Below are 22,710 nucleotides of genomic sequence, written 5' to 3'. Positions count from 1 at the left end.
TAATAATTTGTAATTTACTTCTAAATTTTGTCAAAGTCTCATATTGCAAATTTGCAATGTCAAAAAAGTCTATTTTAATTTGAATTAATTTATTATGGTGTAGGATAAAATTGAATGGTTATGACTAAAATGCAAAAAAATATGATAAAAAATTTGACGTTTTCGGTTTTACAATCATGCAGAAATGCGTAGAATTGAGAATAAACAAAATAAATTAACAATCTTTGTGAGAAAATTTCAGAATTTTATATATTATAGATTGAATCATTGAATTGAATGATTGATCATTGAAGGATGGCCGTGAAATAGTTAATTCAACTTTCGGTGATAAATTAATAGTGTGATTAGGTGTAGGTTGAGTTATCTATCACAGCCTTAATCATGCAAAATAAACATTTGAATAAGTTAAATCAATTCGGTTAGTTCGGTTATAACCGAGAACCGACCGGTTCTAACCGAGTCGGTTAATTAAGTAACCGAACCGAAGATCGGGTCGGTTCCGGTTAATTTTTTGAAGGCATTTTGGGGTCGGTTAACAGACAAGTCGGTTCGGTTATTAACCGAACCGACCGAATAACCAGCCCTACTTAGAATGATTAAACATAGATCAAAGAGATCTATTTATAAATATAAAAAAAATAACATAATCGATCAACCGAAAGAAAAAATGGCTCTATTCTCACTTTACTAACAAACACAAGTGAACGACTCCAGCTGTGAGCTTCATGAACTTCAAATTTGAGCCGATTGCATGATCCATAGCTAACATTTATCTTTAATTCAAGTAAATGTTTCGATATATTAAGTTGCATTCCATTAGTAAAAACAAAGATGATCAAAATTGATAAAAAAAGGGTTACTAGGGGCCAATATCCCTTTTAAAAAGGGTTATTAGGATTTAATATCGTGCAATTTTCAAAAAAATTTATTTTTTCCATAAACTTCAAATTTGACAAATAATATCATAAACTTTGTCCGGGGTGTCAATTTCCCCCTGATAATAGATACCGGATTATTAAAAATAATACTCCTATGAAAGACGAGTTGACATTTAATAACGTTGAACATCACTTAATATTTTTATTTTACAAAAACAAATAACTTCTCATGAACATTTATGATTTTTCTTCGCCATTCTCTGTCATCTTCATCTCCACATCACTCTAGGTATTCTCTTTCTCTCTATATATAATTCTCCATAGTCCACGACAACTTCCTGACTAACTCCGACAAGTCATCTACGCAAAATTTTGCCACTCGCTAGTATGTGGAAAATGACACTTTGATCAAAGTTCGTATTATTATTTGTCAAATTTAACTTTCGTAGAAAAATCTAAATTTTTTGAAATTATCGTGATTTCATACGCTAATAATCATTTTAACTAATAAGTACTGTAGCAAGTAGGTGGTGAGTTAGGCAGTGTCATTTTCTAAGTGAGTACTGATTAAATTAGTCTGAATAATTAATACTATTGATTTAGACACCTCGAATTTATAGTATTCAAATATTTTTGTTTGGTACAAATAATACTATTAGTAGTATTTGTTATAGTTGCATTAAAGCACCAGGGTGGGATGGAATTAATAATGTATATAAAGAGATTCGGGATATTCAATTATGTTAAGTATAATAGTTTGGAATCATTGCTGGTACTTTGTCGAATTATCTGTACCCTTTTTCCATCACATCTCTCCAATATTTTGATACTGCATTGATTAAATAAATAAACTAATGAATCGGCAAATAAGTAGTAGTATTATATTTATGCGAAAATAAAATACACGGATATCAAACTAAAAAGTATTTGGTGTGGTATTGTTCTCAACCACTTTCTTGTTTTAAATTTATTTATTAGTAACAATTAACATTAACAACAATAGTTATGAAATTGTGGTATTCCACATGACAAGATGTCAACATCCAAACTTACACCTTATCGTCTTATGAGTAAATAAGAAACAATATTGTGTTTTTCAATAAAAATAAAACTGGAAATCACTATCGGCCAATTAGTGTGTGCTATCTTGGCCTCCCAAACCATCACAAAATAAAAATATCGTCTCCCCCTTCCTTCATCCATTTGATTCAAAGCAGTCAGACTAGCTTTCGCTTCCGATTTTCAGGTGCATGTAGCTTCTGTTCAAACACTCCTATCGTAATCGTATCTTATACAGTTATACTCATACCAGATCGCCGTATTTTCACTTAAACTGAACGATGATTGTTGCTTCTGGATTACAGCATGTTATCTGATTTTTTCTGAGTTAATTTGTAGGATTGAATACTGTTGTTACCACGATTCTGAATCCTGATCTATAGTTACTTCGGTAGCTGGAAATCATCGCATTTTAAGAATTTCTATATTTGACTTTGATCGGAAACATACAGATTTAGAATTTAGTTATGTTTTTAGGTGGATCAATTGTTCCTCTGATTCCGGAGAGTATAAACCGTTGAGGCCAGTTAAAGTGAGATTGATTATTCACAAAAATTGTTTTGTATATCTCGATGACTCTATTTTAAGTTTTTGTATTGCTTTTGCTGTTAGTAAATTCTACATTTGGTTGTGGTTTTGTTCCATTTATAATTATAATCATGTTCAGGAGCAATCAAAGGGGCTGAAATGCTGTTTAAACTACTGCTCTTGTCATTTCTGGTGTTGAGCTGCGCAAGCAATGGGAATGCTGGCGTTACTAGCACCTTTGTTCGTTCTCAGTGGCCGTCTGTTGATATTCCTCTAGACAATGAAGTTTTTGCTGTGCCTAAAGGTTATAATGCGCCACAGCAAGTAAGTTTTCGTTCTCTATCATGTATAATAGTCAACTTATACATTAGATTATATCATATAGAAATGGAATCATTCAGGTTTTTTAATTATCATGGAATCTTTGTTGCAACATCAAATCATGCTCTAATATTTGGTTTCGTATGTAGTTTCTTGGACGCAGGGTCTATAAGTTATGTGTAGAGTTCTGTCTTTTACCCTGAAATGTATCTTGTATAGTATGACTCTGACAAGACAAGACTTGTTTCTCAGGTGCATATCACACAAGGGGACTATGATGGGAAGGCTGTGATTGTTTCATGGGTTACAGTTGATGAACCTGGATCGAACAAAGTTAGATATGGCCTATCAGAAAAAAAACTTGATTTGACTGCACAAGGCACTGTGCACAACTACACTTTTTACAACTATAAATCTGGGTTTATTCATCAGTGCCTGATTGAAGGTCTTCAGGTAACTATTAACCTGGTTGAATGGTCTGCAGTGACATGACATCAATATTCTTAATGCTGCAAATTTGAGGCAATCTACAACTTTTTCAATCCAAGTTAGAAATCAATTTTTCATTTATTTTAAAGTTATAGAGAAAGCAAAACTTTCAAATACTGGACCTCGCTAGAAACCAGGCGCACTGCACTTTGGCTATAGCCTATTCTCCTATAATCCTATTTATATAGGTGTTTTCCTTTTCAGTATGACACCAAGTATTACTATGAAATTGGAGATGGAGATTCTTCTAGGAGCTTTTGGTTCCAGACACCCTTACCAATTGATCCCGATGCACCTCAAAAGTTTGGAATAATTGGTCAGTCATCTTTCATCTTAAAGTTTTATCTACAGATGTCTTCAGATGTAGTGATTAGTCAGTAGCCATTTATTATGTGTGATGGAGGGGAGCTGCAAAGACTAAGTATGCAATTAAACTATATGTACAACTAAATTTTCTCTTTATAATGTTAGTAGGTTGTGTATTGAGTTTACATTGTATAATCTTGAATCTTACTTTTGTATTTTGTGTATGGTTAGACCTTTAATCCAAATTATTCAATTTCTCATCTCTTTCCTATTTCAGGTGATCTTGGTCAAACATACAATTCCCTTTCGACTCTTGAGCATTGCAAGCAGACTGGCGCAGAAACTATTTTATTTGTTGGAGATCTTTCATATGCTGACAGATACCAATATCATGATGTTGGTGTCCGCTGGGACTCATGGGGTCGTTTTGTTGAACATAGCACAGCTTATCAGCCATGGATTTGGTCAGCTGGAAATCATGAAATAGAGTACTTTCCATACATGGTAAAGTATGACCCTGATGTTAAATTGTGTTTATGTAATCTTTTCAGGGGGTATTTTAGCTAGTTTGACTCACCCATCTTCACTTTTTCTTGATATAAAATGCTTTAGTTCTTAACTTTTTGTTTCATCTTTATGACCCATTTATTCCCATTTGCCAACAATCATGGTTTAATACGAGTGGAGTTTGAGGCCTTTTATTCATTGAACCTCAGGGTTTACCCCCTGTGAAACGGTGTTCTTTTTGTATACATAAACTGTTGCATGTATCTGTGTATCTGAACATTGTTCCATATATATTGGTAACATATTGTGGTTTCCCTCAACTGCATTTAATGTTGCCATTCAAAATTTTACCCATTTCTCTCCTGTCTTTTTCTGATTCTGTCAATGTTCATTTGAGACCTAATGATCCTTCAATTTTTATTTTTATTTTTGCTTTTAACAACTTATTTTCCTGATGTTCAGGGGGAGGTTATTCCTTTCAGAAATTTTCTTCAGAGATACCCTACCCCTTACCTTGCTAGTAAAAGCAGTAGTCCTCTGTGGTATTCTGTGAGAAGGGCTTCTGCTCATATAATTGTCCTGTCCAGCTACTCTCCATTCGGTAATTAGCCATTTCTATTGCATATTGGCTTGTTATTTTCTTTTCTTTGTTAGCTCATGTGATTTTTGTTATTAGCTTGATGAATGAAACAGATACATCGCTAAGGCAATTGTTTCAAAAGGCCAAAAAGAAAAAAAGGAAGGATACTGCATGATTTACTATACACATTTTTTTATCAAATTTTATTTTCTTGATTAACTATTTTCAGTTTTCATCATAATTGTGAAGATATACAATGATGTTACTCTTTTCATGGACTTTCTCAATTTCCTTGACACATTATACCTTCCAAAACTTTCCATCTTTGAGCAAATCCCAGATTACTGATCAAGGAAGAGTTATGATTTAAACCCCTAAATCAAATGTTTGAATCTTATTCTAATGGATTGTGTTTTAAGCTAGGGATTGATCCTGAAATGTCCTGTAGCTCCTTGCTCCTTTTTCAAGGAATGCTTACAGCAGTTTCTAGTCTCACACTCTCACTTACGATACCGTTTGAGCAGTCTCCTGAGCCTATGGGGACTCAAGACACGACTTTTTTCTCAAACATAACCATAAGATTACTTTAACCGTTGTCCTTCCATACTTTCTCACAATAAAGAAAAAAGGACGTGGACTTGTTCTTGATTATCACAAGTAGCCTTTTACTAGGTTGATGTCTTGATGATTTGACTTTCTTGTTTCATATACCCTTCACCTGCGGCATTGTTTTCTTTCTAAGTTCATTATCATTGCTGTTCTATATCTTCATTCATCATTGCAGTAAAATATACGCCTCAGTGGGAGTGGCTTAACGAAGAGTTTACGAAAGTCGATAGAGAGAAAACTCCATGGCTTATTGTCCTGATGCATGCTCCAATCTATAACAGTAATGATGCTCATTTTATGGAGGGTGAAAGCATGAGAGTTGCGTTTGAGAGCTGGTTCTGTCGCTATAAAGTTGATATCGTCTTTGCTGGTCACGTCCATGCATACGAAAGATCAGTAAGACTCTTGTTACGGTTTTCCCCTTAAAACTTGAATCAGTCTTGTATAGGCTGAACATTGTTGAAAACTATCTCAAGAATTGCATGTTACCCTGTCTGCTGAGGCAGACTATCTGTCTCAAACTGGATTGACTACTCAGGTTTCTGATGAGTTCGTTAAATTCAACCATGTAGCCGTATAGGAATATCCATTGAAATTCAAGCCAAAATGTGCCTAATTCCAGTCAAGATGTTGATGATCATTTGCACTCACGTGTTGCATTTTAGCTCTGATTTTCGTCTTCCTCATTATTGTTGGGCTTTCTTCCAAACTAGTGAAAAAATCTTTTTCATATTTCAGTACCGTATCTCGAACATAAAATACAATGTATCAAGTGGTCCTGCTTATCCTGTACCTGACAAATCAGCACCTGTTTATGTAACTGTTGGAGATGGAGGAAATCAAGAGGGTCTTGCTCAAAGGTAATCCATGTTTCATGTTATTTTCCTAGGTGTTCATAAAATGGTAACCATACTCCTTTTTGCACTATTCTCCATATGTAATGCTCAATCTCTGTTTCACTAATATACATGTTATCTCTGCAGATTTAGAGATCCCCAACCAGACTATTCTGCTTTTCGTGAAGCCAGCTACGGACATTCTACATTAGACATAAAAAACAGGACACATGCAATTTACCACTGGAACAGAAATGACGATGGAAAAAGGATCCCAACGGATTCATTTGTGCTACTCAACCAGTACTGGTGAGTACATTTTAAGCTCAACAAGCAAAATTTCTTTTTCTTGTTTTTGTTTTTCAATTTTATCAGCATTTAGCCTGTTTCCCCTATGCTGTTAACGGTCCAGGCTTTCGGTTATGAATAAATTCATCTTCTTTGACTCTCTAATCAGCTATTATGCAGAAAAGAAAGTGTAAAATATTTGACTGAGTTGATGCAGGGGACTTAATCGTCGGAGAAGAAAACTGAGGAAAAATCATCTCCATTCCGCCCTGTCCGATTTACCTCTGAGTCTGGTATTGTGAATTTAGCGTTCAAGCGCAGTAAGTTCCTTTCGAGCATGAAATGGGGTCTTATTCTTATTCTGATTCTGATTCTGATTCCGAATTTGTTAGAATAAGCTACTCCTGTCCAATGTGGAAGTACCTTTACCTGTGATAAAACTTTGTTTCTAATATTGTGAGACTGAGCTTTGGTGCATGTATCTGTACTACATATGTATTGAAACTGGAAACGAGCAGCATTTGGAATGTTTTTAGGGTATTGATAATGGTTTCTTATTTACTCACGATTCATGTCTTACCAGTTAAGTTGCGCTTCATGATCAACAACATTGGGAATAGTATTTATAAACATCAAACAATGACTTTTAATTGTTTGTATTAAAATTATCAACACAAAGATCTAACTTTATCAACATAATATGTAAATATCAACACAAGAAATAAAATTATGTCTGTGTTTATAATTTTAATATATAAAATTGAAAAGTTATGCGATATATATATTGGAAATTATTACTAATATAACGTGACCTTGCAGATGTATATTTATAATAGCATGCAAGTTTTCTCGTTAAAATTCTACTCCCTCCGTCCCATAGTAGATGTCACACTTTCCTTTTTAGTTTATCTCATAAAAGATGTCACATTTCCTCTTTTGGAAAAAGTTCATTCTCACATTAATTATAAAATTATATTTTCTCTCACCACTTAACACACAAAATAACATCCCCTAAAATCTCATGCCATCTCTCAAGTGTCTTATTCTCTCCCAAGTGCGATGATAAATAGTTAAAGTCGAGAAATGGTAAAATAAGAGAGAGAATAAGACAGAGAAGAGAGGGAGTACTATTTTATCATCGCTCCTACTTTATTTTCTTCATTTAACTCAATAAATATCATTTTCTTAAACTTTGCCAAAAAGAACTTATCACAAACACCGAGATGAATAAAATAAAAAGTAGTGATTTAGAGACATAATGTCTCCAAGCCATAATAACATTGTGACTAATTTACCCTAACATTAAAGTATTAAATAGATATATACCTAATTAAGGAAAATTTAACCAAATTAATTATTCTTATCTAAATGCATATATGTTAATTGGAGATAAACTTAATCATGCAACTAGAGTAATGAATTTAAAATTTTTTCAATCAAAACCATTCTTGTCGTGTAAATTTTTAAAACAAATAATTAAAAAATTAGTAATTTAGATTACCAGTATTAATTAACACACTACATAACTAAATTATTATATTTAATTGTAAAACAATTTGATTACTTAAATAGCATCATATGCTTTTTCAAATAGATTTTACGTTGTGCTATTCTTTCATAACTTATATTTTTCCTTAAATTTTCTGAAACATTTTGTCAATGTAGTAACAATGAAATCATTCATTTAATAGTATATGAAAAAATATGTAAAAAATTAAACATTTATCTTATTCAGATTGGTTTATATAATAAAATAATATACTATTTTTTCATTATCTTTTCAATTTTTTTGTTATTTTTCTTTGCTTTTAACTAAATTTAATTTTTTATTTAATTAAGCTAGGGCGTCTAATATTTTAATATAACTATATAGTTTTAAAATATTAAATAGATGAGTTAAGAAAATACAATTAATTTTTATTCAGATTCAAATCTATCGTTTTAAATGTTAAAAATCAAAGAAATTATTAATTTAATACAAAAATAATTGGATGAATCTACTTTTCTCATTTTAGATTATTTTAATATACCACATGTCAACTACTACTAATTGATTAATAATTAAAAGTAATAAGAATCATAAACTCTGCTAATATTATAAGATAGTGCGGAGTATTATTTGTTTAGAGTTAGGAATTCTAATATTTGCAAAAAAAAGAGAGAGGGAATATTAAATATGTAGCTTTAAAATGTTAAATATATAAGTTAAGAACATGTGTTTATATTTTTAATCGAATTGTAATATTTTTTTAAAAAAATAAAATTTTGGAACGTAAAAAATTAATACTATCAAACTTATGAAAATTTTAAAATCAAAACCACATACTCAATTAGTATTAACACGTTATAGATAAAATTTTACTTTGTTTCATGATATAGTGAATTTAGTTAAAAACTTTAATATTTTATTAAAAAAATATATATATATGAACTATAACATTAAAATATTAAAGAATTGTGCAACGAGCTATAAAAAAGAAAATATTAATTATATATATTTAAATATTAAATATAGTTGAGTTAAGAACATACATATAATTTTTTTAATTGAGATTATGCGTAACATTCCAAAAATTAAGAATTAAGAAACTGAAATTTTGGATAAAAAATTAAAATTAAAATTATGAATTTCTTAAAATCAGAACTGTAAACTTAATGAATACTATATCCTATATTAAATTTTAATTTATAGCATGCTACAGTTATTTGAGCTAAGATAATGGTCCATACAGACATATTTTTAATATTAATTACATATTTTAAAAATATTAATTAGATGAGCTATGACTTATTAGTATGAGATTATTTATTGATCACTGTTAAACATAATCTTTTAAAAATTATAAATTAAAGAAATTATAATTTTGTAAAATAAAGAATTAAACTTAAAATCATAAACACTAGACTCAATTAGCATTCGTACACCATGTATCAAATTTAATTTATTGCATGTTATAGTTAAATATTTTAATATATTTAAAATATGAAATAAATGATATAAGAACATATGATTTTATCGAGGTTCAACTGTAATGATCCAAGATTTAAGATTTTAAAAAAATCAAAATAAAAAAATAAAAAATTAGAACTAGAGAATTCTTAAAATCAAAACCATATACTCACTTAATTAGTAGTATTAATATATAATATAGTATTATCAAATTTTAATGTGTTGGGTGTTATATTAAAGTGAGCTAAAAACTTTATTATTTTTTAAAGATTATTGTGAATAAAAAGTGATTAAAAGAATAAGTTTATCAATATTGAAGATTATAGTATTATAATTACAAAGTAATTATTTTTTGTCACATGTTATAGTAACTCTAAGTATTTACAGTTCAAAAATATTAGATAACTAATTATTTATATTTTATAACACTAATTATTTGTTAAAAATTATTTAAATTCACATTTATAAAGACTAATTCATTAAGAAGTCTGAAATTATTTATTTGCTGATAAATTTTATTTTATTTGTAGACAAAATGTACACTAAATATATAAAGCTAATAAAATTAATATTTAAAATTTTAAAGAAATATCTTTAAGTAAATGCATTAAAATGGACATATATAAAAAAAGTTATCCAATCATGTTTTAAACTATTAGATGATTGCAGCATGTTATTAAATGCATGCATCATCTATGCATAATCAAAATTTATATCCTTAGATAGGTGTATTTAGTAAACAAATTAATGTAGGGGTAATAAAGTACATATATAAAATATAAATTTAATTAAAAATATAATATAATATATACTTACCATTTTAAGCATTATGGCTTGGAGAGTCTCCAAAACATTTTCCTAAAATAAATCACAACAGTTTTGATTAGTCAACCATTTGGAATCTGAGATCTCTTATGCAGATAAAACATCATTTTTTAGATCCTTAAAAGATCTTTGTTATGTAAGATACATATTAGGTAGAAATTAATAAGGGTTGACTCAATAACGTATGGAGTCATGAGACGTATTATATAAAATGCAGTATATATTGGTATGGTCTCAACCTACTGGATAATAATGTGATATTAACTCTCATACAACATAAAATTATGAATGGTCACCGTAAATCTATGTAACTAAACATTTTTGTATATAAATCTTGTTTGTTGAAGGGTTCATTTTCAGTCCAATATAATTTTCAGTTTTTTTTGGTAAGTTACGTATATAATAAGGCAATCCAATTTTCAAATAGTCAATTCACCGATTATATATTCTCTTGTCCACGAAAAATAGTCTTATTTATGGACAACACGAGTTTAATGTACAACTATCAAAGTCAATAAGGGAAGAAGAAAAATTATACTACACCATTCACAAAATATAGACTAGTTTTACCATTTTGGGTATTCCACCAAAATTAGACCAATTTCAAAATATAAATAGTTTTAAACAATTAAATACTTAATAATATATACCTCAAATCCAGTAACACTATTTCCACCTTTTACCCTCTCTTTTACTTTATTAATTGTATATTAAAATCTATGTCATATAATTTACTCTATTTTTTGTAGATAGAGTTAGTTAGAATTTTTATAAATAATAATTATGCTAATTTTGGTGGACATGTCAAAATAGATATAACTATTTTTAGTGGAGTGAGTGAGCATATTTTTCCCTTTCCATTTTTGGATGAAACTATTTATTTTTCGTGAAATCGAAATTTACTTAATTAAATTCTTACATTAAACTTCAATCGTTACATACCAGATTGTTCGAGTTGATACTACTAAAAGAATAGTTTTTTGATGCAATAATTGGTTTTACTTTGGACCGCATGGATAAGTAGTTGTAGTGCTAATAAAAAGTGCATCAATTACATGCACAAACCTATAGCAACGATCGTTAGGCATGATAACGAAAGGGGAACTTTCTGTGGCGTTGTAGTAGGAAGAAGGCTAGTTTTGTCGTCGGATGGCTAACCATGCTCGGATGAAGACTGGTTCGCCATTTCTTAAAGTTGTGAGTCTTGTGTTTGCTATAGATGTTAGGCTATTTATAACGAAAGGAGGAACAGTTACGATAAAATAAGAAGAGTAAACTATAAAAATGGTCCTTGGACTCTGGGTTTATCTCGCCTATAGTCCCTGGACTTTAAAAATATCGCCCGACATCCCTGGACTAAGGGTTTATCTCGAAAATGGTCATTTTTCACTGTTTTCGGTCGAAAATACCCTTATGGAGGTTTTTTTTTTTTGGGGGGGGGGGGGGGGTTGGGCAATTTGGTCTTTTTACACTTTTAACATTTTAAATCTGATATTATTTCAGTTATTTACTAATATTGTATATTAATTTTATAATAAAATGTAAGTGGAAGAAATTAGTAGAATGTAAGACCTATTTACTGATAAAAACAAAATATGACTCTTATCGTAAGACGAATTAATAAAATATTATTTTTATTATCAAACGAAGTGACTACTATTATGTCTAGGGCTGGGGAAAAATACCGAAATACCGGCCTTATCGTATCGAAAAAATACTGAAAATACCGAAAATTCGGTATACCGTGACTTTCGGTACGGTATGATACCTTACCGAAAGATTCTGGTAAGGTAATAGTATGAATTTTCAAATACCGCGGTATACCGTTGCATACCGAAATTCAATATATACCGTAAATTAAGGTATATACTGTAAACTAAGGTATATACCACAAAAATATAAACACAATTATATATAAAATATATCTTATACATATTTAAATTATAAAATCTATTATAAAATATAAATATAATTATGAATAATTTATATTAAATTCATTTTCAAAATTATAAAATATAAACAATATTCTAAATGCTCTAATTTTCTATTTTAGTTGATGTTGAAAGTCAGGTATACCGCAAAAGTAAGGTATACCGAACTTCGGTACGGTATACCGAAAGTGAGGTATGGTATCGGTATGGAAATTCGTCATACCGAAAATAAGGTATACCAAAGTTTTCGGTATAAGGTAAAGGTATGACTTTTTCGCATACCGTATTTACGGTAAGGTATACGATATGGTGGTTTTGGTAAGGTATACCTTACCTACCCACCCCTAATTATATCTATGTGAAAATAAATACTCCACGTAACAAGATGTCAACATCTAAATATTGTGTTTCTCAAAAACACACGTAATAGTGGAAATCACTCTCGCCAATCATCTAAACTTACACCTTATCGGCTATGAGTAAATAAGAAACAATACTCTATTCGTCCTATAAAATATATGCACTTTCCATTTACGCTTGTTCCAAAAAAAAATGTGCATTCCATTTTTAGAGAGTTATTATATCAAATAAATAATATAGGTTCTACTATCAACAAATGCTACTTTACTATACCATGCTCATTTTCTCTCTTATTTTACTATACTATTCTCTTAATCTTTCTCACTTTACCAATTATATCTTACTTCTATAACCATATTCATTGCCCATATATAAAAATATTATTAGTACTATTTGGTATGTTTGCATCAGAGAACCAAGGTCAGATGGAATTAATAATGTATATAAAGAGATTTATATTACTATATAGTTTGGAATCATTGCTGCTACTTTGTCGAATTGTTTTTATCCTTTTTCTATCACATGTCTTAGATACTTTTATATTACATTGATTAAATAATAAACTAATGAATTCACAAGTCCATTTTCATTCCGTCCTGTAATATAAATCATATTTAATTACTTTTAAGAAATGTAAAAAAACTAGATAGAATAAGCTATTGGAATATGACTCTCAATTACATAGGAAGTGTTATATTGCTAATTCAATGTACTTAATTACTAAGTACGACTAAATAATAGTCATAAGATATTTAAATCAAGAGCCTGGATCACCAACTCCGGAATGTCAATACGATAAAAAAAATATATAAATAAGGGTATTAAGGTCAATTTATAACAAATTAGTTGTAACTAATTTTTGAAAAATATCTCATAACTTTAAAACACATATAACTTTCCCGATTTAAATTATTATTTTGCACAACATTTATCAAATTAAAGATAATTTTATAAGGATTCTAACGATATTTCACTTGCATATGTTCCAATGTCAAAATTTGAAAAAAAAATTCAAAAATTTACAATTTTTTCTACAACAACAAATGTCAACATGGTACATAAAATATGTCAACATAATACATGAAGAATGTCAATATAAGTAATGTGTTAATATTCTCAAAGCATTGTGTTGATATTTTCGAAACTTTATATTGTCATTTTCATCCAAAACCTTAATTTGATAGCTTTTTTTTTATTTTTTTTCGATTTCATTAATAAAAATAAAAATTACACATGGCAAATTTTAGACCACAAGATGTAGTTGTAGTTAGCATCTAAAATCCTATGATCTTAAATTAGTTGTAGTTAGCATTTAAATGATGCGTTAGCAATTGATCACTCTCCACTTATATATATATTAATTTTATAGTAATAAAATATATTTGGAATAAATTGGTGGAATGTAAGTTCTACTTACTATTTATGATAAAAATAAAATATACTCCATCTATCCCAGTTTAGGTCTGCAATTTAGTTAGGTCACGAGTTTTAAGAAATTGTTGAAGTGTGTAATAATTGAAGTGGGGTAGTGGAAAGTGAGACCTTTTTAACTTTTTATGTAAAAGGTGTTTCTTTTGTTTTATTTTTATGAAAATAATGTCATTTAAGTGTAAATTTCATTAATAATGATACAAAATTTTATGCTCAAATATTGTAATTTTAAATGAGACTCTTAAACTGGGACGGATAGAAATTATAAAACATGACTCTTCCTTAAACTGGGACAGAGGGAGTACTCCCATAATGAGTGGCTACTATTATAACCCCGTGAAAATAAATATTCCACGTGACAAAGAGGTCAACATCTAAATTTACACTTTATCGAGTAGGAGCAAATAAGAAACAATATTGTGTTTCTAAAAAACACACGTAATATTGGAAATCACTCTTGGCCAATCATTTCAACTTACACCTTATCGGCTATGAGTCTCAAAAACACACGTGGGGAAATAAATCACTCTCGGGTGTGTGCTAACTTGCGCCTCCCATCACAAAATAAATATCGTCATCCATTTCATTCAGAGGCAGAGCAGTGAGAGTGTGAGACTAGCTCTCGCTTCCAATTTTCAGGTGCATGTAGCTTCTGCTCAAACACTCGTAAAAATAAAGTCAGCTTGCTATAGAATTATAGATTATTTCACAAAATTGATTTGTACATCTCTATGACTATTTTTAAGTATTTGTATTGCTTTTTTGCTATTACTGAATTCTACCTTTGGTTGTGGTTTTGTTCCATTTATAATTATAATCATGTTCAGGAGCAATCGAAGGGGCTGAAAATGCTGTTTAAAATACTGGTCTTGTCAGTTCTGGTGTTGAGCTGCGCAAGCCATGGGAATGCTGGCGTTACTAGCTCCTTTGTTCGTTCTGAGTGGCCGGCTGTTGATATTCCTCTAGACAGTGAAGTTTTTGCTGCGCCTAAAGGTTATAATGCGCCACAGCAAGTAAGCTTTCATTTCGATGATAACTCTATCATGTATAATAATAGTCAATATCTAAGTAGTATTAGATTAACCATATCATATGGAAATGGAATCTTTGTTGCAACACCAAATTATGCTCATATATTTGGTTTGGCATGTAGTTTAATAATGGACGCAGGGTCTATAAATGATATGTAGAGTTCCGTGACCTAGGGGTGGTTTGGTACGGTATACCATATCGTATACCGTACCGAAAGTTATGGTATGACAAAAATCATACCGAATTTTTCGGTATACTGGAGTTCGGTATACCAGAAATTCGGTGAGGAAGTTTTTTATACCGTTACCATATGGTGTTTTCGGTATACCGTACCGCATTCCGGTATATCGTACTTTTGCGATATAACGAACTGCGGTACAGCATACCGTTATATCTGTTATACAGGAAAAAAATCTATTATATCCAAAATACTCAAAAGAACAATTCAAGTGTTCAACTACTTCAAAAATTTATAACAATCAAATCTTGTTCATACAGTCATTCTTTTTAAATTTTAGTACTCCATAAATATAACATTATATATGATAATTAATCAGTATACCGGTATACTGAAGCATCGGATACATCGACGATTCAGTATGCCAGTATATACCGGTATACCGCGGTATGGAAAATCTAATATCTTACCGTACCGGATCTTTCAGCACGATATCATACCGTACAGAAAACTACGGTATACCAAAAAATTGATATTTTCGGTACGGTAAATCCGGTATGTCGGTATATTTCCCCACCCTACTTCCGTCTTTTACCCTGAAACGTATCTTGTATAGTATGACTCTGACAAGACAAGACTTGTTTCTCAGGTGCATATCACACAAGGGGACTATGATGGGAAGGCTGTGATCGTTTCATGGGTTACAGTTGATGAACCTGGATCGAACAAAGTTAGATATGGCCTATCAGAAATAAAACTTGATTTGACTGCACAAGGCACTGTGCACAACTACACTTTTTACACCTATAAATCTGGGTATATTCATCAGTGCCTGATTGAAGGTCTTCAGGTAACTATTAACCAGATTGAATGTTCTGCAATGACATGACATCAATGTTCTTAGTGCTGAAAATTTGAGGCAATCTGCAACTTTTTCTATCCAAGTTAGAAAACAATTTTTCATCTATTTTAAGTTTTAAAGAAAGCGCAACTTTCAAACACTGGATATGCACTTTGGCTTTAGCCTACTCTCCAATAATCCTATTGGAATTATAGGAGATGTTTTCTTTTTCAGTATGACACCAAGTATTACTATGAAATTGGAGATGGAGATTCTTCTAGGAGCTTTTGGTTCCGGACACCCTTACCAGTTGGTCCTGATGCACCTCAAAAGTTTGCAATAATCGGTCAGTCATCTTTCATCTTAAAGGTTTATCTACAGATGTCTTCAGATGTTGGGATTAGCCAGTAGCCATACAACTAAATTTTCTCTTTATAGTTGAGTTTAAATTGTATAATCTTGAATTGTACTTTTGTATCAGTGTATGGTAGGACCTTTAATCCAAATTATTCAATTTCTCTATTTCCTATCTCAGGAGATCTTGGTCAAACATACAATTCCCTTTCGACTTTTGAGCATTTCAAGCAGACTGGCGCAGAGACTGTTTTATTTCTTGGAGATCTTTCATATGCTGATCAATACAAATATCATGATGTTGGTGTTCGCTGGGACTCATGGGCTCGTTTTGTTGAACCTAGCACAGCTTATCAGCAATGGATGTGGTCAGCTGGAAATCATGAAATTGAGTACTTTCCATACATGGTAAAGTACTTTCCATTTGAGACCTAATGATCCTTCAAATTTTTTATGCGTTATTAATACGTGTGGACAACCATTGTAAGATTTCTATGTGTACGAGTTCTTTTTTTTTTTTTTTTGGCTTTTAACAACTTATTTTCCTGATGTTCAGGGGGAGGTTACTCCTTTCAGAAATTTTCTTCAGAGATACCCTACTCCTTACCTTGCTAGTAATAGCACTAGTCCTCTGTGGTATTCTGTGAGAAGGGCTTCTGCTCATATAATTGTCCTGTCCAGCTACTCTCCATTCGGTAATTAGCCATTTCTATTGCATATTGGCTTGTTATTTTCTTTTCTTTGTTAGTTCATGTGATTTTTATTATTAGCTTTATGCATGAAGCAGATACCCTTCACCTGCGGTGTTGTTTTCTTTCTAAGTTCATTATCATTGTTGTTCTATATCCTTATTTATCATTGCAGTGAAATATACGCCTCAGTGGAAGTGGCTTAACGAAGAGTTTACAAAAGTCGATAGAGAGAAGACTCCATGGCTTATTGTGTTGATGCATTCTCCAATGTATAACAGTAATGATGCTCATTTTATGGAGGGTGAAAGCATGAGAGTCGCGTTTGAGAGCTGGTTCTGTCAATATAAAGTTGATATCGTCTTTGCTGGTCACGTCCATGCATACGAAAGATCAGTAAGACTCTTGTTAGGGTTTTTCCCCTTAAGACTTGAATCATTCATGCATAGGCTGAACATTGTTGAAAACTCAATCTGGTTTGAGACAGATAGTGTGCCTCATCATGCAATTCTTGGGATAGTTTTCAACAATGTTCAGCCTATACATGAATGATTCATGTTTCAGTCAAGATGTTGATGATCATTTGCACTCACGTGTTGCATTTCAGCTCTGATTTTCGTCTTCCTCATTATTGTTGGGCTTTCTTCCAAGCTAGTAATAAAATATTTTTCATATTTCAGTACCGTATCTCGAACATAAAATTCAATGTATCAAGTGGTCCTGCTTATCCTGTACCTGACAAATCAGCACCTATTTATGTAACTGTTGGAGATGGAGGAAACAAAGAGGGTCTTGCTGAAAGGTAATCCATGTTGCATTTTCCATAAAAAGGAAAGCCATACTCCTTAAACTCTATTCTCCATATGTAATGTTCAATCTTTGTTTCAATAACATATATGTTGGCTCTGCAGATTTAGAGATCCCCAACCAGACTATTCTGCTTTTCGGGAAGCCAGCTACGGACATTCTACATTAGACATAAAAAACAAGACACATGCAATTTACCACTGGAACAGAAATGATGATGGAAAAAGGATCCCAACGGATTCATTTGTGCTACTCAACCAGTACTGGTCAGTCCATTGATACACGTTGGAAGGTGTACAAGCGCGGAGTGAGGGAAGTCGTTTGGCCCAACAATGAGTCTCGGCAGCTGTTATTTGTTATTTTCCTGATTTAGTTGTTGCACTTTTTTAGCATTATTGATTATTGTAAGCCTATAAATATTGAGCTCTCCAAAGATGACAAACCATCTTGGAAACTTGATCTTTTGGGCGAATTAGCGCAGGCCTCCTGTGAGGATTTTTACCTTCAGTTCTTGTTCGTGTTCAATCAAATAAAGCCGAGCCATTTTCCTCTTTATTTATCATATTCATTGTGTTCTTGACAAACAGTATTCGAGTGAAGTAATTTCCACAGCACTCCTTGTGCTCATATCATCCGGCGGCCTATTCTTCTTTGACTCTCTAATCAGCTATTATGCAGAAAAGAAAGAGTAAAATATTTGACTGGGTTGATGCAGGGGACTTAATCGTCGGAGAAGAAAACTGAGGAAAAATCATCTCCATTCCGCCTTGTCCGATTTACCTCTGGTACTGTGAATTTAGCGTTCAAGCGCTGTAAGTTCCTTTCGAGTACGTATGGAGTCTCATTCTTATTCAGATTCAGAAGTTGTTAGAATAAGCTACCTCTGGCCAATGGGGAACCTTTACCTGTAATAAAACTTTGTTTCTGATATTGTGAGACTGAGCTTTGATGCATGTATCTGTGCTACATATATACTGCAACTGGAAACGAACAGCATTTGGAATGTTTTTTTAGGGTATTAATAATGGTTTCTTATTTACTCCCGGTGACTCAAACTCCAAACTTATTGGTTAGAAGAGTCTCGTCCTTACCTGTTAAGTTGTGCTTCATGTTCTAACAATATTTGGAATGTTATTTATAAACTCATGGTGTCATATATACCGCTTAACGTCTACATAGATTTATATTTTCCAACCTTCAAAAAGTTTATAATATACACTACTAGTATGTTAAAATTCTAATATCTTGTCCCACATCGGCTTGGTGATAACCCTCCCCCTTATGAGGCCTTTTAAGGGGTGAGTGGCCCATTTCTAATATAGTATAAGATACAAATATAAATGATACAAAATGCATCCATCCAAAAACACATGATATAAAATGCAGTTTCGTATTGTGTTAGGATTTTTCTGCCAATCTTATTTTAGGTGTGAATGCCTCTTGAGATTCTTTAGGGTCTGTTCGGTATATGAAATTGAATTCGAATTATAATTTAATTTCAAATACTTTGTTCCATATAAAAAATTTAAAGTTTATGATATGCAGAACGTTGCGGCTGGATCAAGGTATCATTTGATTTGTATAAATACAAATGCATACACAAAATAGAATTGTCGTATGCATATGCATATATATAATATCCTGCAAGTTTTCCTATAAAAAATACATTATTATATAAAGAAATCTCAAATATGTGAGTATAAAATTAAATTTTAGATTCAAATGGACAGCTCGCCTCCATGCATAGCAGGCATGTTTTTTGCCATCATTAACAATTCAAGAAACTTTTAATAATTTGTTATTTCACTTTTGGGAAAAAGTTTATTTCTTTTAAAACTGAGATTCCTTTTAAAACTGAGATTTGTAACACTGAGATTCCTTTTAAAACTGTACAGGCGACAGCTGCAACGACTGTTGGTGTCTAGTTGTTGTTCTGATATGGAAACCGTATTTAAACTATAAATGCTCGAAAGGAAACATATTAGTAGTAGTAATTTTTTAATGTATTAGGTAATAGGGATGTCTATCTTTTCTAATATGCATGACTGCATCTCACTCATAAATTTAATAATATATACCGTAGTTGTACCTATTTCAATAAAGTACTAATTAAGTATCAATACTAATTAGATCTTGACCAAGTTTGTTCATGGACAAGGGTTCCTAGTCTTTTACAAAATATACTTCATTCGTTCCAAATAAGTGATTAATTTCCACATTTTGATTGTTTCATTACAAGTAAATAATTTCTATTTTTAGCAAAAATAAAATATATAATCTCTCTTATTTTATTTTCTTTCTCCTACTTTATTATCTTTTTCTCTCTATTATTTTATTCTCTCCTACTTTATTCTTTACAATTAACTATTACTTTTAAAAATCACGTGTCAAAAAGAAATCTCTCGCATGCGGTGGGATGGATGGAATAAATCACAACAGCTTTGATTAGTCAGCCATTTGGAATCTGAGATCTCTTGTGTAGATAAAACATCATTTTTAGATCCTTAAAAGATCTTTGTTCTGTAAGACACATATTAGGTAGAAATTAAAAAGGGTTGACTCAATAACGTATGGAGTCATGAAACGTACATTAAATAAAATTGACTATATATTGGTATGGTCCCAACCTCCTCAACCTACTGGATAATAATGTGATATTAATGGTCACAGTAAATCTAAGTAACTTAACCTTTTTGTATATAAATCTTGTTTGTTGAAGGGCCCATTTTCAGTCCAATTTTCAGCGATAAATCAGTTTTTTTGGTAAGTTAAATATATAATAAGACAATCCAATTTTCACACTCAATTCACCAATTATATATTCTCTAGTGTACGAGAAATAGTCCTATTTATGGACAACAGAGTTTAATGTACATCTATCAAAGTCAAAGAGGGAAGGAGAAAAGTTATACTACACCCGTCAATAGAAAATAAACTACTTTTACCATTTTGGACATTCCACCAAAATTAGACCAATTTTTAAATATAAAAAGTTTTAAACAATTAAATACTTAATAATATATACCCCGCATTCCGTAACACTACTTCCACATTTTTCCTTTTCTCTCTTACTTTATCAATTGTGTATTTAAACTTATGTCATATACTACAATTTACTCAATTTGGTAGTAAGAATTTTCATGAATAGAAATGAGAATAATTTTGATGGACATGTCAAAATGGATAGACTATTTTTCGTGTACCGAGTGAGCATATTTTTTTTTCTTTCCATTTTTAGATAAGACTATTAATTTTTCGTGAAATCTAAGTTTACTTAATTAACATTTTTACAATAAACCTCAATTATGCCCAAATTCTTCGAGTTGACGTTACTAACGAAAAGAATAGTTTTCAATGCAATAATTGGTTTTTCTTTTATGGGAATCATCTTTATGGGAATCTATTTTGAAGAAATAAAACAAAAAAAGTGGATACAAAAGATTCCACAACTTAAGTTGAAGAGGAAATGAAATTGAGAGGGTGAGGGTTCAGTCGACAACTTGTGCTGATATGGGGCTATTTCTAATATTGAAGGCCAATAAAAATTAACAAGAGGTCATCTCAGCACCTAAAAATCTAGAATTTTGTGGAACATATTCAAAGAGGGCAAACAAGATGAGATCCCATTAAATTTCGATTTATTGCCCCAATAAATGTGCAATTATACAAAAACGACTCAACAAACGAATACTCCCTCCGTCCCAGATTAAGAGTCACATTTTGCCATAAAAGTCCGTCCCAGTTTAAGAGTCATTTTTAAAAATTTTCATGTTTGATACAATTTTATCCCATTCTTCATCAAAATTACATAAAAATGTCATTATCTACATTAAAATAAATCAAAACAAAAATCAAAAGTCAAAAGGGACACACCTTCAACCAACTCCACCATCTCACTTCATTTATCACACACTCTATCATCTCACTTCATTTATAACACACTTCACCATCTCACTTCATTTATTACACACTCCATCATCTCACTTCATTTATTACACACTTCAACTCTTTTTTAAAATCTGAGCCATAACAATAAGTGACTCCAAATGTGGGAAGGAGGGAGTATAGAAGAGCATCCTTAACCCTGGCCCGGATTTGGGCCGCAAGTCCCCTCCACGTCATCATTCCCTCAAATTAGGGGTTCCAGGCAAACAACTCCATTAACACCGCAGGCCACAACTCGGGCCACAACTCAGGCCACAACTATTCATTTCACAACATATTTTAATCGTAAAATAGAATACGTTGAACAATTAAAACCGGGAAAATTCATTGTTCAGTCAGAAAATAGGAAAAGAAAATTACAAATCCTAGAAAATTTTTTTACCAATACTAGAGAAAGAAAATTACCAAACCTAGAAAAAAGAAAATTACAATACCTAGAAAAAAGAACTACTTTTTTCTTCATTTGTGCGCGAAGGTATTCGATCATCTCATGGTGCAATTCGAGCTCGTACTCCGACATTCTCGAGGTATCCCTCGATGTCAACTCCGTCAGCTGGCCCATCCGCAACGTAATACTCATATCCGACATAGAGTTTGATATCTTGTCCAAGGAAGGATTGGGTGGCGGCGGCGGCATAGCGGAGTAGCTCGCAGTTGCCTTCCCCTTTGCTTTCCTCCGCCTTTGTGCCCATCGGACGGCTTTCAGTACCAGGAGATGAGAGAAAGAAGTCATCGTCTGTCACGTTGAGGTCGATTGGCGGACCTCCTTCGCTCGAAGTGTAGTGTCCGGCGGCGACTTTGGTTCTCTTCGCCGCCGCTTCAGCCCCACCAGTGTACTTCGGGCTCTTCTCGACAAGCTTCCAAACGTCTCCCGTCAGCGAAGTAATCTGCCTTGGCCTTGTCCACAAGGTCCATCTCGCTGTGCCCGCTCGGCCACATCCGGACTACGTTAGTCCACTTGCCATT

The 22,710-nt window shown here is 31.9% G+C and overlaps 2 protein-coding genes across 2 annotated transcripts; both read left to right on the top strand.

The window, feature by feature from the left end:
• The first annotated feature begins 1,968 nt into the window (after window positions 1-1,968).
• Window positions 1,969-6,966, top strand: LOC125188070 (bifunctional purple acid phosphatase 26-like). Its single transcript, XM_048084811.2, has 10 exons — window positions 1,969-2,124; window positions 2,605-2,789; window positions 3,039-3,239; window positions 3,480-3,591; window positions 3,859-4,085; window positions 4,551-4,689; window positions 5,453-5,673; window positions 6,016-6,137; window positions 6,261-6,422; window positions 6,619-6,966. Exons 2-10 carry the CDS (start codon window positions 2,625-2,627, stop codon window positions 6,701-6,703), a joined length of 1,434 nt encoding a protein of 477 aa, XP_047940768.1. The 5' UTR covers window positions 1,969-2,124; window positions 2,605-2,624; the 3' UTR covers window positions 6,704-6,966.
• A 7,436-nt stretch (window positions 6,967-14,402) lies between these two features.
• Window positions 14,403-18,354, top strand: LOC125190447 (bifunctional purple acid phosphatase 26-like). Its single transcript, XM_048087761.2, has 9 exons — window positions 14,403-14,537; window positions 14,726-14,911; window positions 15,758-15,958; window positions 16,184-16,295; window positions 16,485-16,711; window positions 16,860-16,998; window positions 17,168-17,388; window positions 17,673-17,794; window positions 17,904-18,354. The coding sequence occupies exons 2-9, from the start codon at window positions 14,747-14,749 to the stop codon at window positions 18,076-18,078; spliced, it is 1,362 nt and encodes a 453-aa protein (XP_047943718.2). The 5' UTR covers window positions 14,403-14,537; window positions 14,726-14,746; the 3' UTR covers window positions 18,079-18,354.
• The last annotated feature ends 4,356 nt before the right edge of the window (window positions 18,355-22,710 follow it).

This window comes from Salvia hispanica, chromosome 5 (assembly GCF_029641045.1).
Source record: "Salvia hispanica isolate PSC_SH4W2 chromosome 5, Shi_PSC_v1, whole genome shotgun sequence".
NCBI classification, from domain to species: domain Eukaryota; kingdom Viridiplantae; phylum Streptophyta; class Magnoliopsida; order Lamiales; family Lamiaceae; genus Salvia; species Salvia hispanica.
The sequence above is the reverse complement of the archived record's forward strand: the minus strand, read 5'-3'. Positions and strand labels throughout refer to the sequence as shown.

Bases quoted from the DNA above. Each gene is read 5' to 3' on its own strand.
- LOC125188070 (XM_048084811.2), top strand. From the start codon at position 2,625: ATGCTGTTTAAACTACTGCTCTTGTCATTTCTGGTGTTGAGCTGCGCA. The intron at 3,240-3,479 runs GTAACTATTAAC...TTTCCTTTTCAG, and splicing joins GCCTGATTGAAGGTCTTCAG to TATGACACCAAGTATTACTA. The intron at 4,690-5,452 runs GTAATTAGCCAT...TCATCATTGCAG, and splicing joins GTCCAGCTACTCTCCATTCG to TAAAATATACGCCTCAGTGG.
- LOC125190447 (XM_048087761.2), top strand. From the start codon at position 14,747: ATGCTGTTTAAAATACTGGTCTTGTCAGTTCTGGTGTTGAGCTGCGCA. The intron at 14,912-15,757 runs GTAAGCTTTCAT...CTTGTTTCTCAG, and splicing joins GTTATAATGCGCCACAGCAA to GTGCATATCACACAAGGGGA. The intron at 16,712-16,859 runs GTAAAGTACTTT...CCTGATGTTCAG, and splicing joins TTGAGTACTTTCCATACATG to GGGGAGGTTACTCCTTTCAG.